Below are 19,150 nucleotides of genomic sequence, written 5' to 3' on the forward strand. Positions count from 1 at the left end.
AATAAAAATTCCAAATGTGGTGAAATTGGCAAAAAATAAAACATTAGTATCACTTTCTTGTGGGCTCCGTTTTTGGAGCTCACAGTGAAAGTTGTAAAAAACAGCTCTGCTTTATTCTTTGGTTCGGTACGATCACAGTGATAATACATTTATATGGGTTTTATTGTGCTTTAATACATTTTCAAAAATTGACACAAACGTGTATGAAAAAAAATATACATGCATTTTCTGGCGCTAATAACTTTTTCATACTATGGTGTGAGCGGAGCTGTGTGAGGTGTAGATTTTTGCGAGATGAGCTAACCTTTTCATTGCTACCATTATGAGGACTGTGGGTCCTTTTGATCACTTTTTATAGCATTTTTTATGCGATGTAAAATGGTGTAAAAGTAGCATTACAGGCATTTGGGTGCGATACCAATCACGTTTACAGTTTATTTGGTTTTATATCAGTTCTTGGGAAAGGGGAGAGATTTCAATTTTTAGGTTTTTCAAAATGTTTACATTTTTTTTTAGACCTTCTCGGGTGCATTAGCCTTAGCTGGTCTAATTGTGAAAATGCTATATACTGCAATACAGTAGCATTGCAGTATATGGTAGGAATGCAGTATTCATAACAGAACTTGGGAACAATAATCCTAAATATCCCACTATAAAGTATATATTTTACCATACTAACCTCTCTGTGTGTTGTGGTGCTGGTGGATCAATGGCACGGCTATTTGGAGGTTGCTGTAACCAAAAAAACATTGACTTTCAATTATATGTGTAAACATGAGAACAATTTTACCAGTTGCAGTGGCACCTAAAAATATAATTCTGGTGTCATTAAAGATGAGAATCTCCACTTTAATACACGATGATTGTTTTTAGGTGTAAAAGAACCAAAGATATCCACCATTAAATTTACAGACCGTAATTGAGAGCTGTACATGGTAGTTACCATTTATTCTGCAACTTTCCCCAGCACCTAGAAACACAATCCTCATATATTAAAAGCGTGATTCTACTCGGTGCCATGTTACAGAAGATATAACCATTTGAAGTGGTTCACTGTCATGAAGTCTATCAACATGTTTCTGCACAGAGTGTTAAGTGGTTACTTTTATGGTCTTTGTTAATAGTAGATTTAATTCCTTCTGCCTTCTTGCCCCGGTTTTGTTAACAGCATTAAGTAATATAGTTTACAGTAAGCAAGATGTCTCAGGCACCAATAAGCGGGAGCAGATTCACAGATCTAAAGACATTTTTTCCAGGCATGTTCTGTGCATGAAGGAGGTGTAAATGAATTTAAGTCATCCATTGTCAGTAGTAGGAGTAATATTATTGCTAAAGTTTAAATAAACTTTGTTAGCATTATATTTGGCTGCAATAACACCCTTGTGACTTGCTTAATTCCTGCTTAGATGTTACCTGGAAAAAAGTGAAGAGGTGCAGAGAATACCCGTAAAGTGTATATTCATTCTATAGATCAGTGGTGGCGAACCTATGGCACGGGTGCCAGAGGTGGCACTCTGAGCCCTTTTTGTGGGCACCCAGGCCATCACCAGAGAAGACTCCAGGTATCTTCCTACAGTCCCAAACAGCCCAGGACTTGCTGTGAAAGGACTACCTGGGACTAGCACAGTGGGAAGGTGTGGACAGATCTGGATTCTTCCTGTTTATGGGACCCTAGAGGGAAGCTACAATGATCATCCAAATTTCTTCTAGCTTCTGCTTAATTGGTGTCCTCAGGGTGCTGATATGAATGAAAGCTGTGACAGAGCAGGAAGTATAAATCACTTTGTGACAAATAAGTGGGACTTGGTTGTAGTTTGGCACTCTGTCTCTAAAAGGTTCGCCATCACTGCTATAGATTGTTCGTTTTCCTAATAAACCAGACAAACCCAAAAGCCATCAATAATGATTTTTAGCAAAATTAAAATAAAGCCACCTAGAAAGAAGATCTAAACCTTCAGCTAAGTGGGGTAGGTGTAGGCTGTCATGAGGATTATGAGACACTCACTTTGTGCTTGTCAATTCTTGGTGTTCTGCGAGAACTTGCACTTGCTGTGGAGGATGGCGTTAACGAAGGTTTGATGTACAAAGATGTGTTTGTAGCAACAGAAATTGATTTTGGAGTCACAAGCTTCTTGACAGGAGGGTAGGAGGCTTCCACCTATAAAAATTTGTAAAGAACAATATTATCCAGAACACTTTCTTCCAGCCAATTCAATATAAAAGTATAAAGGCACATCAATGACCCATCTTCATTCATTTCAACGCCAATCCTCTTGTATTTGTATAATTTACTGGCACAAAGGCATCGGTCAATTATTAACAGACTGTACGTAGACGCTAAATCCATAGAACTCATGAATGGGCCATTTTTCTAGGCAACAGCTGCAAACCTTGTCTTGACAACAACTGCCATGACATCCACACGTGTTAGAACAAACCCCGACTGTACTGCCGGAAATATGGACACTCGGTACAGTACCAACTACTGCATGACAACATAATAAACTTCGCAGTGCTTAGACTAGCTTACACATCAAACTATGTATACAGAAAGCTTTCATGCCATGAAGCATTTAATAGATCACAGTACATGGCTTACACATGCATGTGGGAAGGATACACATGGGAAGGCCAGGAGGCATGTATTGTATCATCATCCATGAAGGATTTTTCACTGTAATTTATGGCATCTCCATAATGGTGAGTGGTCTGTTGAAGACAACACTGGCGGGGACTTTGTCAAGCTGCCAGTGTCAGAACTAAGAGTAATTTGCTCCCAAAAAAAATTCTACAACATTAAGGGTATTGGATCATTTCAGGTACTTTCCTGATGAAAAAGGGGTGTGGTCTCAGGAAAAATTATGTGCAATTATGCAACGCCACAGTTTTCAAGTGTAAACTACACCAATTAATAGTTAGTCTAAATTATAACTCCACAGCAGGGTAAATTTGGCACAGAATATGACTGTGTACTCCAGGTCTGCACTGGTCTATTCGGGGACACTAAATTTTCTTATTCCATAGACAGATAATAGAGCCACATGACCTTGTTAACCCCTTCTAAAATAAAGAGCCACTGTAGGTATAAACCATCCACAGATAATATCAATTACATTTCTAGTAATACTAGATTTAAGTCAGATATTGCATGAAGGTGTGAGGTTCACAAGGCCATGGAAAGCTTGGGCAGATAGCATGTAATTTATCAGGACAAACCTGATCAAATCCTTAACCTCTTACCCATCCGTAATGTCCAATGATCATGAAGAAGTCTTACCTTTTTCCTTTTAGATGAACTATCTGGAACATCATTGATCGTTGATTCTGAAGTCTACAAAGAAAGCAATTTTTTCCAGTTAATAATGTCGGTCACAGTGCTCTAATCTAACTGCAAGGCTGTGCAATGATATAGCTGCTATTAAAGGGGAATGTAAAAGCAGCAGAACATGTAATGTTCAAATAGTGTTAGGTAGTCTGGTGGTCTGACAGGTTTCCCACATTTTCACTGCTACCATTTTGGGAACCCTACAACTTTTTGATGGCTTTTTGCTCTAATATTTGCACTACAACTGTATTGAAAGAATATGGGGATTTCACTAGTGACCTGTACCAACCGGATTATGTGTAGAGTGATAAGTGTTCGTTCTAGGATAATTCCTTTAAACAAGACACAGAATCAAATCATACAGTTGTGTATAAGAACTCACCATTGCTGAAGAAGAGGAAATTGATGGTATTCTTCTAGCATCCTAGCCAATAAAAGTAGGGAAACTTAAGCATTTATAAACATTTTTTTCTGATTGTAAATATTTTTTTTCTTCTATATTTTGTCAATGATTATGGGGCTACCATCTTGCCTGAACAACATCAATAGCTGATAAGTTAAATAGAAGCCTCATTGTGATTGGCAGCTACAGTCTGGAGCCCACTTTAGAGTTTATGGCATCTACTTGGAAGGGTGGAGGGGGTCCTTTAACTAAATTTCTTTTCCATGAAAAACGCATGCGGTTTTTGAAAACACATCCCTTTTTGACCAGTTTTAATTAAGATAGTTGGTAAAACCTGTCAAAAACAGATGCATTTTCAAAAAACGCATGTGTTTAACGGACTGCTTAAAAACTGACCAAAAGCGGGTTTAAAACGCCATGTGTGGCATCTCCCTTACTCCAGCCTGAGCTCAAACTTTTTTGCAGTTATTGTGTGTAAATGGACCTCACAACACAATCAACCAAATACAAAGTATATTTTCATGCGCATGTAGGTTAACACTTTGTGCACCAATAATGGTAACAAGTACAACAAGAGTAAAGGAAAAAGCAGAATCATCATATATTACCAATTATAATCTATTGCTAGAAATAAAAGCCTCAAAACTGGTAGGGTTGCAAAAAGATATTTATAATGTTCATGTACAATTGTAGAGGATAACTGGATTGTCCCATTACAAAAAGGGGAGAAAAGACCACAGCATCCAATATGATGAAAAAAGGTTAAACCTTTATTCACACAGGCATAGAAAAAAGTGCCTGTGTGAATAAAGGTTTAACCTTTTTTCATCATATTGGATGCTGTGGCCTTTTCTCCCCTTTTTGTCTTGCACTATGGATCCTGCACACTAGGACCCTGGGCTGCGTGCATCAAACAAACAGCTTTTGCCGTCTTCTTTTTTTGGATTGTCCCATTAATGTTCAATCCTCTATCCACATGTATTATCCATGGATAGGTTTCTTAGGATCCCAGCAATCGCTCACTTGTCATCCTGTGGTTACGGAGCATATGTCATTAATGACACAATTACTAATAATGTTGAGGCATATATATTAGAAAAAACTAAGATGCATTAAAAGGGTTGTCCCAAGTTTGCATATTACCCCTCGGCTATTCTAATATATGAGGGCTCTACAGCTAAGATAACATGAGGATAATTGCAATCCCAGAACAACGTGTTTAATAGCAGTTGGAAACTTACCGCTAAAGGGCTTGACATCTTCTCCAAAGACTGTAGAATTCTCCTTGCAGTGGAGCTTGTAACACCATACGACTGATTTGCTGGCTTAGGCTTCACTTGTCTTCTTACGGGTGCCTAAAGTATATATAAAAGAAAATGCAAATCAAATGTCATTAAGGGCAGGAAAAATTCAGAAACTCCTGGCACCCCCTGCCAAAAAGACATCACTTATTTGGTCAGTTCTGCTGGTATGACCCTTCCTGCATCCATGTCAAACTATTTTATTTTAAACCATGTTCACTTTACATGCAAAACCACCCATAATGTAGAGATTTACAAAACTGGATGCAAATTGGCCTTCTTTCAATTAAAAAAAATAAATAAATAATAAAAACCCTGTCAAACACTTGTAACAGGCCAGAATTAGGATGTAAACCAACAGGAACTAATCTGTAGACAGTTTACACAATTAATTACCGGATCAAAGATTAAAATTGGTGCCAAACCACAAGTGAAGCAGGAAGAAGAGCTGCAAGCATAAAGGTAACCAGCAGATAACAGGTGCCCAGCTGAACATGCGCAGGCAGCCAAAGTAAAGGACAGGGAAAATAGACTGTAAACACATGTCAGAGTGCAGCAGCTGGGAAAGACATCCACGACTTCATGTCACACACAGAAAATACACCAAGATTCTAATCTAGAGCTTTCATCTTCTTAGTAACAAAGAGCTTTTTGAATGTGCCAACCCTTAAAATTTGAGTGTCAGGTAGTTATTCAAGTAAAACTATTTTTTTCCATTTTTAGAAAAATAAAAAGACAGCCAGTTGCTGGACATTTACCTGATATGGAGTACTGCGATTTTTTGATGTCCGTGCAGCAGCTGCACCTCCATAAGTCGTCTTTCCAGGATAGAAAGGAGAATCCCCAAGCTGACTGTTTAAGACTGAAGAGTTTCCAAGAGACTGCACACAAAATTTAAAAAAAAAAAAAAAAAAATCACTTAAAAAAAAGGGGCATTCCCACAAGGACAAGTTTCTTGTACTCAGCATAACAATAACACATTCTATAATTCACCGTTATTAACAAACGTACAGAATTTCACAGATACAAGTCCAACCTGTCTATCAGTCCTGGTGTACACAATTTCAGTTGCCCCTAGATCTTCTAACTTTAGGGTCAGGCTGCCATCTTCCACTTGTGTGACACCACGCTGCAGAGATTTCTGACTAGCAAACACACTGAGCAGAGAGAAGCTGCAAACCACCAGCAGGTAAGTTTTTCAGTGGAATTGCAGGAAGGGGGGGGGGGGGTGTTTAGGGGAATCTCACATATCTCTGACCTGTATCTTTGTGTCAGTACGATGTCAGAAGCTAAATGAAAGGTATTTCCATCTGTACCCTGATTATCTAATTGCGCTCACCCCACAAAGCTAGATGGATCATAATGTGTCTGCCCACACTCTGGAATTTTCAGCGGAACAGCCTAGGGAGCAATAGGAGCTAAAACTGCAATAAAACTGAGTAACATTGTAAAGTAAGGGGTTAAAATGATCTTTACAGTGTAAACCTCACTAGGGGATTGAGATATGAGAATTTTCTTTCATGGGAAAACCCCTTTAAAAAGGTCCCAGTATGACCTTTCAGTAACTAGCTACTAACCATTCAAATTAAACCAGTGTAATCGGCAAGCATCATCTTCTAGAGCAGGAGGAATTAAGTAGAATGATCAATTCCAAGTTGTTTATGTATTTAAAGGGGTGTTGCCATTTCGCTAAATTAATGTGATTATTTGTATGATTAAAAATCATACAATTTTCCAAAATACTTTCTATATCAATCCCTGATGGCACATTCAAACGATGCGTTGCGTTTGATGCGTTTTTGACCCATTCAAAAGGCTTCAGCCTTGATCACATGTTTAAGTAACATTGCATTTTAGCAAATGAAATGGACGTGCAATGTTACTTCAACATGTGATCAAGGTTGAAACTTTTGGAATGCATCAAAAATGCATAAAAAAAAAAACACGACGCAACGCATCCTGTGAATGCAGGCTCACGGTTTTATGGATCTCTGCTTGCTTTTCTTCTATAGATAGCTTCTATGTTTACTTTCAATGGACTGAAATCTGACTACAGGTGCACTGCTCGATAGTATCAGAGTATAATGAGATTGTGTTATAACAAGCCAATTTGCTCAACTTCTCTGTAAAGATAACAGCACATTTTCATGGTAACAGGTTCTCTTTAAAAATCTTACAAAGATCTGCATTAATCACGGTGAAATCCCAGAGAACACAGTCCAGTCATAGCCAAACTAGGAAAACTAAAAATGAAGTGCATACCGGTGATAGAGTTCCAAATGTTGAAAGGTTAAATGTTGGTTTTCTAGAGTTCATAGAGGAGTTATGTGAAAGATTATGTGAGCGATCAGCTTCAGGTGACCACAGAGGGGGTGCATTTAGACTTTTTGTGACAGCGATATCTGGCAAAAAAAAAAAAATGGTGAGAAAAAGGGCTTTAATATAGTTCTATTTAGGAAACAACATTAACTAGATTCACATAAGAGAAATAAAGTCACCCATGAGCCCCTTTTACCTTTATCAGATGCTCGTGAGGAAAAACCACTAGTAGTAGAAATATTATCATCATCGTGTTGGGAGGTAGAATCCTTAATTTCCTTCACCAGTGAAAAATTTGAAGTGCCAGTAGGGTAGGTAGAAGAAGTAGAGGGTTGGCAATTAAGTGCTGGAGAATCCATGATATTGAAGTTAAGGTTAGCTCTGTGAAGCGATGGTCGGGTTAATACATCAGGCAGATGTAAAGTCATTCGATTCGTCGAGTGATCTGCAAAGTTAAACAAATTATATCTTCAAAAATCACAGGCTAGACCACCATCTGACAGATCAGCAGCAATTTACCTCAAACACAAAGCCAATCCCATGTCTGAGAACGTTTAGCCTACCTTCCTGTGTCCTAATGGGCTCCGGGGCGATTCTATTGTCTGCAGTTGAAGGTAGGTCATTCTGAACATACACTTGACCTTGTTCCTCATTTTGTCCATCACTGACATTGTCTTCAACGCGATCCAAGCCGGAGGATCTTCCAGGTGCCGCCTCCTCCTCTTTGTTAAAATATCTCTGTAACCAAGCTGGAACAATACTCTTTACAGTGTGTGTGACACGGCTGATAATACCCTGCAGGTGAAGTAGAACAGACCAGTGTCATGATCTGACCATAATAAAAACATTATAAAGACAAACAAATGAGAAAGCAAGCAGATTTAATTAAACAAAGTTTTCACATAAAACCTAGTCTTTTCCCTGCCTGGAAATGTAAATTTCATTAAATTATCAAAAAAGGCTTGGCTTATAACATATAACTACTCTAGGCAGAGCTCTTGATAACTGCAGCATAAGGGGTGGGAAGATGGCAACTAAACAAAAAGACGACACACCAGGACCACACATACTGCTCAAAAAACATGGACATAATAGGTTGTCTCACTTGATAGAGCCTTCTTTGCTCCTTTTAAGAAAGACATCAAAGTTGAGGACCACGACTCAAGCTTCTTCTAACAATCACAGAATCCCCTCTAGCTGGTACTTGTACACTGAAACTTTAGGTGACCCTTGTGGCAGACATGATTTTCCTTTAGACACACCCAAAGCATCAGCAGATCACTAGTCAGTTTTACCATGGTAACCCTTATTAGCTTCAAATCAAAGGGATACTGCTTATTCTGCATAGTCTGAATACAACCCAACCGGAAGTAGCTTCTCAGAGGACCGTGTCTGGTGTTTGTGCTCTGGCTCTAAATGCTGCTTTAGAATTAGCTTGCACAGCAAATGTGCAGGCTTTCGAGAGAAAGGAACATGCTGTGGGGGTATGCTCAGGAGAAGTTCATAGGAATATAGAGGTTTTTCATGTCACATGACAAAAGACAAAAGATTTCCTTTAAATTAAATGTGTCACCAAAAACAAACAAAAAAAAACCCCTAATTCTTTATTCACAAATTTTAGTGTGCATTTTTAAATCTTTGATCCATATTAATATACATATATTCAAAGAGTTTCCTGTATTTTCATGACTATAAAAATTGTAGATTAAAACGGAAGGCATTAAAATTATGAATTTACACGTGTGGAATTATAGACTTAAAGAAGTGTGAAGCAACTGAAAAAATGTCTTATATTCTAGGTTCTTCATAGTAGCCACCTTTTGCTTTCATTACTGCTTTGCACACTCTTGGCATTCTCTTGATGAGCTTCAAGAGGTAGCCACCAGAAAAGGTTTTCACCATCACAGGTGTGGCCTGTCAGGTTTAATAAGTGGGTTATCGATTGCATGCGTTTCCCTGGAAACGCATATGCGATCGGCCGTGGCCCGTCCCCTGTGCGATAGCATTGCATTATGAACGGACTGCTAGCGGAATGTGTGACTGCAGCCTCCGGTGACTACCTCTTGAAGCTCAACCGTGCCAAGCAGTAATCAAAGCAAAAGGTGGCTACTATGAAGAACCTAGAATATAACAGATTACCAGTTTCACACTTTTTTGTTAAGTATATAATTCCACATGTGTTAATTCATAGTTTTAAAGCCTTCAGTGTAAATTTTCAAATTTTATAGTCATGAAAACACAGAAAACTTTGTCCAAACTTTTGGTCCGTACTGTGTAAATATACACTCACACCATGTTAATTAAAAAAAATAAATAAATGTACCCGTGTGAAGACAATGTCTGATAAATGTGGCAATGTTGTCCCTTAGAAATGATATTGCTTCCTTGGAGATGACCACCCCTGCACATTGACAGCGATTGTCAAGCATGGACAATTTAGCTATCCCTGATCAACTGGAGTCAGCGTTCATTACCACAGGACAGCTCTGGGACATGCAGTAACTCCTAACCATTTCATATGCAAAAACTATTTGCATCTTTGTGCAATCACTACAGCAGAGGTGGTCGTACCCAAGAACAACAATCTTGCCTCTATTGCTACATTTAAGGGAAATTATCTTCACACTGGTACATATTTCTAATAACATCCAATTCAAGAAATTTTTTTTGCAGATGAATTAAATGTCAATGTCCAGATGGTAAACTTCTGTATTAAAAAAAGTTTCAAAGAAAAAGGCTTCAGGACTACAGAAATCCCTATAAATCTCCTTTAAACACACAAACTGTGGAATAAATCACTTGTGCATTGCTGCTGTCAAAATGTCTTCAGACTTCAGTGGACCAATACAACAATAAAAGAGCAGAAGAAAGCTACGAGTTACAGCAGTTTTCCCTAAACCTACGAGATGGCACTGAAGTAGAGGATCACCTGATTCTGGTAGAAGCCATTATGAGGAGCTGCATTCCTATAGCATTAGACTGCTTAGCTGAAGCCTGTAAAAGGAGCTGTTCTTTACTGATATTTTCCATTGACATCCCAGATCCACTGACAGCCATTCAGAAACAATTGTGGGAAACAGTAAGAAGCAAAACTAGGCTATACACCAGACAACTAGTAAACCATCAAGAATACAGAAATGCAGCCTTCTTGCAGCTTAACCCTTTAACAACCTGGCCCTTTTGTTTTTTCACTTCCATTTCACACCTTCAAAAATCTACAACTTTTTTAATTTTTACACGTTAAGAGCTTTGTGAGGACTTGTTTTCTGTGTAACAAATTGCACTTCATAGTGAGTCTACTTTACTCTTTAGGTCGGTACAATCACGGGAATACCAACTTTGTAAAGGTTTTATAATATTTTCATAAATTTACAAAAATTAAAACCTCCTGTACAGAATTTTTCTGGGGGATTTTACCGTCTTCTGGCACTAATAACTTTTCATACTTTGATGTACGGGTGGTGTCATTTTGTGAGACTTTTGATGATTTTTCAATGCTACCATTTTTAGGACTGTACGACCTTTTGATCACTTTTTATTACATTTTTTATATTTTTCAAAATGGCAATAGTGCCATTCTTTACTTTGGGGTTAAACGCAGTGAAAAACCTTTATATTTTGATAGCATTTTTGGATGCTGCAATCTAATGTGTTTATAATTTTTACTGTTTATTTATATGACTTGTAGGGAAAGTGGGTGATTTTTAATTTTTAGGGTTTTATAATTTTTTTTTTTACTTTTTTAAAAATGTTAACTATTTTTCAGACCCCCTAGGGTACTTTAACCCTAGGTTGTCTGATTGATCCTACCATGTACTGCCATACTACTGTATGGCAGTATATGGGGATTTTCCTCCTCATTCATTACCATGTGCAAATTGGGTCAAAAATGCGGGAACACAAGGAGAAGCGCAGCCTCCTGTGATACAGTATGACCACTAAAGTATGTGTACAAGGATGTCAGTAGACTCTCACCTGGTGACCGACTTAACAAGGCATGTCACAAATGTAGATTGGAGCAGCCGGTCCTGATAGACCATGCTTCAATGTGCAGGACCAGGATCCCGGAGGCGTGTAAACCATAGAGCTAGATGGGTCCCAAAGGATAAAAGAATTGTGGAGCAGCGTTTTCTTCGTATCACCCTACTCATCTGTAATCTGTTAGCATACTAGGGCATTGATGATCTTTTACCTTTTTTATCCCTACATTGCAAGCTGTCTTTGGCTTTCCCATAGGGGCCATGCAATAAAACTGGTAGGTTTTGGACCATTTTTTTTTTCCCATCAGCTAGCACACATCCCAGTTTCTTTCTATGGGATCATACCCACGGCCCTGAGCATGCCGCAAGTTCTCAGCCCGCAAATTAGGGCAGGAATTCATCCTGCTCCATCTTTTTCAAAGGACACATCGGCTGTGAAAGCTGCACTCACCCACCGAAAACGGACCCTAGTTATTAACCAACAAACACACATATTCATGTGGTCTATCCGTGAAACTTAAAGCTTTAAATGCCCAGAATCTGACTTTGGGGGTTCTGGCAGAGCACATGCTTATGCCAAAGTACTCAGGGTGCTGCTCCGTGCATCTCTGTAAATAGAAGGTATTAACTGTAAGTCAAAGGGACGGAAACCTTTTCATACAGCACACACACAAATGCTAGCAGAGAAAATAAAACGTTACCGCCCCTTGGCCATTATGGGCTAATTTACAAACAAACATTTTGAGGCCACGTATTTTGGGAAAAAAAGAAAAAGAAAACGATCACATAATGTTTAGGGCACCACAGATATTGATTAAACTTGAAACCTTATTTTTAGTTTTATTTGGGCTTAAAGTTACAATATGCATATTTTGTGGCAAACAAGTTTACTACGTGCACAGGAGATGACAGCAATTATTTTTGACAGAGCTGTACTGAATCTGATACCTCTTAGATACACAGCTATCACATTACAGTGGGGTCCATAATGGCATCACCACTCATTAACTACTTCTACTAGGGTCTGACAGCCAGTGACCCCATTCCTGCAATCCATGCAGGAGAAACTGCGGCTTTGCAGCGTACCAAGGACTAAAACCAGTCTTCTTTAGGACTTTTGAAAACTTTTTTTTTTACAAATATTTAATGATTGGCACAATCCCAGTAGTCATAAAGTACAGACTAAAATTATAGAAAGTTAGTGTATTACATAAAAGAAAATAGTTTAGACCCCTTAAAGGGGTTGGTTACTTTACCCCATACATCATTTCTGTAATGTGTGCAGGATATTAGGTATTTCACCAATATACATGCACTAAAAGTCCTGCACCGAATAAAGCCATTGGGGGACATGTATCAAACTTTTGACTTGTCTTTTTGAATTTGAGACCTTTAATGGTTCATGTGCTCATATTATGCCCAAAACCGTCTCCCTTCAAAGTTCACTTTTGTCTAATTTTCTACAGTGTTCCCTGAGTTATCACCTAAATCCAGATGTGAAAGTTGTGACTTAAAAAAAAAAGTAGCAAATTTTAGTGCAAATCTACGGCTGCCTCTGACCAGGCGTAGATATTAGCTGGGGAACGGTTTACGACTTTTGGAGACGTCACTTCAAATTCATTAAAGACCAAGCAACGTATGCATCAAAAAGGAAAAACTTCTAAGATATATCTGAACAGCAGGAAAGCCAAGAAAGGTCTCAAACAGATGGAAAAAGACGGACTTATGATACATGTGCTCCATTAAGTGAGAAGTGTCTTACCTGCAGCCTTTCCTGTACTTAACTGCTTATTTGTGTATTGGTTTTCCACATTAAAGGACATCCGTCACCAGGATGAAGGATTGTAAACCAAGCACACTGACATACTGGTGTGTGCCGCCTCTGGCAGAATCCACTCGTCTCTCAGCTTCTTATGCCTTTTTTGTAAAAACAAAGCTTTTATGCAAATGAGCCGGAGTCTTCATAGGTGTTGATGGAGCCCAGAACCCCTCAGGCCCATTTGCGTAATTTTTAAAGCCTTCTTTTATAAGAAGCCAAAAGCATCACATATCCTGCCAGAGGGGGCATATACCAGTATGTCAGTGTGCCTGGGTTCTAATCCTTCATTCTGGTGGTAGATGTCCTTTAATGTCCAGGCCATTTTTTAGCTTTTTTTCTTATTTCCATTTCTTGTGAAATCTATAAGGTTTATATTTTTTCTGTCACAATAGCTTCATTTGGGGAAAGGGTGGGGGTTGGGGAGAAGGTCTTGAAATGTAGTTATTAATAGCACCATTTTTTGCTTTTATATGCCCTACTATTGAACTATTATTAACTATGTAGTATATTTAAAAAAAAAAACAACTAAACAAAGTTTTTTTCAATAAACTGTTTCTTTTTATATGGTCAAACCTAAATAACATAATAAGCATTGTCTTTGGGTCAATACTTATACACAATACAGAAGGCATGTCAGAAGAAGTACCCTCAACGGCTGCTGTAAAAAGATGATACAGCAGTGATTAAAGGGAACCTGTCACCACATTTTTTCACAAATACAGAGCCCTAGTAGCTAACTGACATTTTCAGCTACAAAAAATGCTTCCCTCAGATCCCCATAAAATCTGAGTTATAAACTTGCCTGGTATCCACGTATACCAAGAAATCGTGGCCTACATGGACTGAATCCAGCAACTCATCGCCATCCTTTCTCAGCATTCAGCAGTAATGTCATGTGACCAGACATGTGGAGACATCTCTGGTCCTTAAGCCTCCAAACATTAGCAAACTGTACACCATGCATATATATCTGAGCTCATGAAATCACAGCATGCCTCCATGAACTTTTACACCTCTCCATGCGGTGATTTAATGTGAACACATGTGTGCATGGTGTGCAGTTTGCCAATGTTAGGAGGCTAAAGGACCCAAGACATCACCATGGTCACATGACATTAGGCCATGCCTTCCAACTCACTCCCTGGATTTTATGGGGATCTGATGGAGACAATTTTTAGTTAAAAGAAGGGGGTCAGTTAGTTAATAGGGCTATATGGCAACATGCCACTAGCTGTATTTGTGAAAATTGTGTTGACAGGTTCCTTTTAAGGGGTTAAAATGGCCACCGGAGGGTCATGTGATCTCTAACTGTCCATGACCATTTCAATGAGTTTGTGGAAAAAAATATTTTAAGTGCAAATCTGGAATGGGTGTAATTGTACTGACCGAAATTATCAGTTTATCACATTCATAAGATCAATGTTGGATTTGCAGTTTTATACAATATCATGCTAAAAATATTGAATAAAAAATTATAACACACTTAATAAGTTGTTGAACAGAGCTGTTCTATGCCAATTCTGTAAATTTCATAAAAGTGAATGAGTACATTTGCTAAAAACACTATGTGCAGTTTGCCTGTGTAGTGTTCACATGGCACCAGATTCATGAATTGTGGCACCCAGTGCACCAACTTTTTTTTTTTTTTTATTATTGGGGGGGGGGGGGGGCATCATTAACATGGGTTGTGAGACACATTTCTGTTGCATTTTGCATGATAAACATGACGGTCTGACTGTGCATCAGAACGCCCATTTCACTTACGAAATTTGTGTCGCATGCAGAATAGGTTCATGTGTGCTACGTATTTGGCCGGACACAAATACATTTGCAAGCAGTTTGCACTGAAGCTATCCAATTCATCTCTATGGGAGTTTCATTTAATCAAACCAAAAATACATGAAAAACCAGGTGTGCAATACTGAAAACCTATCCATATAATAGGTCATAAATGTAGTACAGATCAACTGATATACGACACGATGTTCTTAGTGTAGTATACACTCGAGATGGGAATGACCTTCCCCAAATACTAAGGCTTTGTCCGCATTTGCCCCACATTATTACAGTGTTCTGATCAGCTTTAGTATCTTCACTATGAAAATAATGGAATCATTGGCCTTAATGACATGGGGTTTCCATTCAGAAAAAAAGTTTGATCAAAATGTGGAATTATCCCGTAGGGTGAAGGCACCCAGTCCATGTTAACTTGTGGTACAGTACTTCATGTACATTGAAAAGAAAATGGAGAAACAGTGCAGGTTAATAAGTGTGCAGTTTATCAATTTAATGCTGTGGATTTCTTTTAGATTCATTGCTGCAAATTCTTGAGAACAGAACCTGGCACATGGAACTTCATAAATTTCCCTTTATTCAGTAGAACTTGTGTGTGGTTTTCAAGCTTCATGCCTTGAAGCAAAACAAACACCTCCTTGGATTGGGCAAAGGAAAAGGGGGCAAATGATGTCAAAAACATGCACACCACCTTGTGTCACACTGTTGGCATTCCGTGAACCCTTATTCATACGTGAGATACGCACTGAAAAATGGTCATAATTTGCCAGATTGAATACTGTGCAGGGACAGATGTACAACATAATGGTTATTGATAATATCCTTGTCACCCACTACTGTGCTGTATGGAGAACACGTATGGGGAACCTGTCTTTATGCGGTCTATCTCTTGAGGGCCTAAAGGAAACCTACAATGAGGAATCTACCATCAAAAGTGTATCTGATGGTAGATGCCTCAATATCTAATTTAATAATCCTGAAACCGAACCTAAACTTGTTAAAAACTTTAAGTAATATGTAAATTAACTGAGAAGCCTTAGCTCCCAGTGCCCAGCCAGGCTAGTACACAACCCAGTAGCATGTGCAGTTAAATTAAATATTCCGAAAATAACATTTTTAACAAGGTAGGTTATGTTCGAGAAGTATTAAAATTACAGATTAGGGCAGTAGAATAATAATAATTTGTTATTTACATAGAGCTACAGATTACGCAGCGCTGTACAAAGCTTGCCAAGTTGAATCTTCATGGTAGGTAGGATAATGGACATTTCAGACAAACTATGAAAAAGGTATGATATATCCACAGACATAAGTATTCTGTGTGCATAACACTAGAAGAATCATAAGATGCCTTCTCCACCTCTGAGGCCATCTTGGTACTCCATTTCCCTCTAGGAACTGGGATCCATGTGCATGTTGTCAGCAATGATTCTCAGTTTAATGTATTGGTAGAATTGATCAGTGAAAAATCACAGGAGAGATACCTGGTTAGGTGGGAAAGACTGACTGGACAGAGTAAGTCATGTTTAAAGAACACACCTTTAACTCAAGCAACACCGCTCCTAAAACTAGGTGTAGACTTCAACAGAGGTAAAGCAAGTTACTCTTAATAAGTATTGTGTATATAGTCCAGGTGATGGCTGCCACCTATAGTCACAGTATAAGCACATGGAGGGCAGGATCACACCCCCACCCCCTGGCCCCTAGTTTACCTGTGAGCAATCACGTGACCGTATATACAGTAACAACATAGAATAGATCATCTCTGAGGGATAATAGAGGTAAGAACATCACAGTGTGTGTGACAGTAGCAGGGAGCTCACCCGCCGAGCACATGGAGCGCGCATACACATGGACTCACCTGCTGCTGCTGGCCTTGTTGTCGGCTCTTGCTGTACGGGGTCCTCCCGGAACTTAGGTGATATCTCCGGGTTCGGATCTTTCCTCCAGTGCCCGCTCCACCTCCCGCTGCCGCCATCCGGCTGACTCCTCCTCGGGTCACTCTGGCCCGAGGACCCTCTGCGTCTACTACACTGGTAGGACAAACACTAATGGACGTGCTGACCGACGTCGCTAGCCTAGGCCCGGATGTGCGGGCCGGAAATAGATTAGCTGCTCAAACGAGGACTTAGCTCAGTTCCCGGTACGTGTGCGGAGAATCTTCAGGCCTCCGCTCCTCACACTGCCCGCCTGTGTCTCACTGCGCTTGCCCGCGTATTCGACAATACGAAGACGTAATGATGCAATTCAACGAGCACGCGAAGGGCTTGTCGGGAAATGTAGTTCTAGAATGTTAGGAGCAACGATTGCTCAACACAGGGGAGCGGGGACGTGAAGGGGGAGAAGCTTCTTCTTATTGGTCGGTGGTAGACGCGGGAATGAGCGCAGGGGAACTGTGTGCTGCTGTTACGTAACTCAAAACAACACCACAGAGAGATGAGCCGTGGTGGCGAATTTCCAACACGTGACACCAGCTTATACAGTTCTACACATAGATATATAGGGGATACGTGTATGAAGTAGTATATATTTATTATGTGATAACTGTGGCGCTGCTCCTATGCACTGCTTAACCTGAGCCATTTTGTCAACCATAACTTTTATGTAAATTACTGCGAGAGCTATTGATATTTTTGGAACATGTATTAATGTTGTGTGAAGGGATGCGATTAACTTACACAACTGTTTTTCTAGCAAAATACTAATATAAGCTTTTTATACATATTGGCATTCGTGCATGTATTTGTATGGCTGGATTCACACTGCCGTCATACATTACCACTGACTGACGTGTATGTTGAGGGTACATGGCAAAAGTTTATTATTTTTTTTATTTATGTAACAATTTAAAAATGAAATTAATTTTGTAAATTAAAAAAGAGAAAGGCACTGGTAATGATATCAACTTATCATATGCAATAAATGAGCCCACCCTCCATCACACACAAATACTGCCAGAAAGAAAACTAACCCCTGAATGACCAGGGCATTTTTATCAAAGTTTTGTACATATTGGGTCATAACTTTTTTTTCTTTTCTTTGCGTGCTAGCTTTAAAATATTTGCTGCATTTTTTGTGACACAGAGCTAGTTAAAATGAACGATTGTTAATGGATTTTTTTAACATTTTCTAATTAACTCGAAATTACCATTATAAATTAATTCCCTAATGTGTAACATGTAAAGTCTTGGGCCAAGGGACGACTATGGCAATGCTATTTATAGTTTAGAAGGGGATTTGATTTTATAGGAAAATATCAATGTTTATTTCTATACATGTATTAATATCTGTTTTTTTTCTTTATGTGTCTCCTATGAGGTCATAAAAGAATCCTACACATACTTCTCCCCAAGACACAATAGCTACACTAGAATAGTGATTATAAAACTCACCCTCGGTGTATAGAAGCAAAGATAGGGAACATCATGTGTTCGGATCACGCACCAATCATGTTAAGTCTACAAGACGGCTCCCGAGAAGATCCTACCCCCGCATGTGACTACAACTTTCGCTTTTAAAATCTCCAGACTGCCAAACTATTTTAGTGAATGAAACAAAGACATTTTTTGAAATTAAGGATATTAAGGAAATAAATGAAGAGTCACTCAGGAATACATACAAGAACAAAATAAAATAAGAGTACAGAATGTGAGAAAAAAACAAAAAGATTAACAGAATTGAGGTTACAGCTCCGTACAATAATGCTGGGAAATAATGAACAAGACATGCTAAAAAGATTAAATATTACTCTATGGGCAATAAAGCAAGTAAAATCTTAGCAGCAGAAATAAAAATGCGGAGACCTAAACCAAAAATAGAGTATTTACCATACTTGACCCAAAAAATAAAACAGTTAAAAACCCAATTGAAATACCCTGTTTCCCCGAAAATAAGACAGTGTCTTATATTAATTTTTGTCCCTATAGATGCACTAGGTCTTAGTTTCAGGGGACGTCTTATTTTTCCATGAACAAGAATTTACATTTATCGTTGAACAAAAAATCAACTTCTGTAACATCCTTATTACTCTCCAAACTCTGAATTTCCTGCTGTATTTCTTGTGACTCCATTTCTATTAGAATCATTGGCCCCAGTCTCTCATGTTTAGTAAAAACACTTTCCAAAAATGACCCTTCTTATCCTGGTAGCTTCTGGTATCACATTTGCAGCACAACAGACATGTCACAACCTTCTTCAGCATCTAAAAGA

At 38.8% G+C, this 19,150-nt stretch overlaps 1 protein-coding gene across 1 annotated transcript in view; it reads right to left on the minus strand.

The window, feature by feature from the left end:
• Positions 1-17,248, minus strand: part of NUP153 (nucleoporin 153) — a 40,617-nt gene extending 23,369 nt beyond the window's left edge. Inside the window, exons 1-10 of the mRNA XM_072152651.1 lie at positions 16,803-17,248; positions 7,912-8,143; positions 7,545-7,793; positions 7,292-7,431; positions 5,788-5,910; positions 4,970-5,083; positions 3,708-3,749; positions 3,278-3,331; positions 2,006-2,158; positions 680-732 (exon numbers count right to left, since the gene is read on the minus strand). Of these exons, the coding sequence (XP_072008752.1) occupies positions 680-732; positions 2,006-2,158; positions 3,278-3,331; positions 3,708-3,749; positions 4,970-5,083; positions 5,788-5,910; positions 7,292-7,431; positions 7,545-7,793; positions 7,912-8,143; positions 16,803-16,919 (1,277 nt within the window). The 5' untranslated portion in view covers positions 16,920-17,248. The remainder of the gene's footprint in view (positions 1-679; positions 733-2,005; positions 2,159-3,277; positions 3,332-3,707; positions 3,750-4,969; positions 5,084-5,787; positions 5,911-7,291; positions 7,432-7,544; positions 7,794-7,911; positions 8,144-16,802) is intronic.
• Between the last annotated feature and the right edge of the window lie 1,902 nt (positions 17,249-19,150).

This window comes from Engystomops pustulosus, chromosome 5 (assembly GCF_040894005.1).
Source record: "Engystomops pustulosus chromosome 5, aEngPut4.maternal, whole genome shotgun sequence".
Lineage (NCBI taxonomy): Eukaryota > Metazoa > Chordata > Amphibia > Anura > Leptodactylidae > Engystomops > Engystomops pustulosus.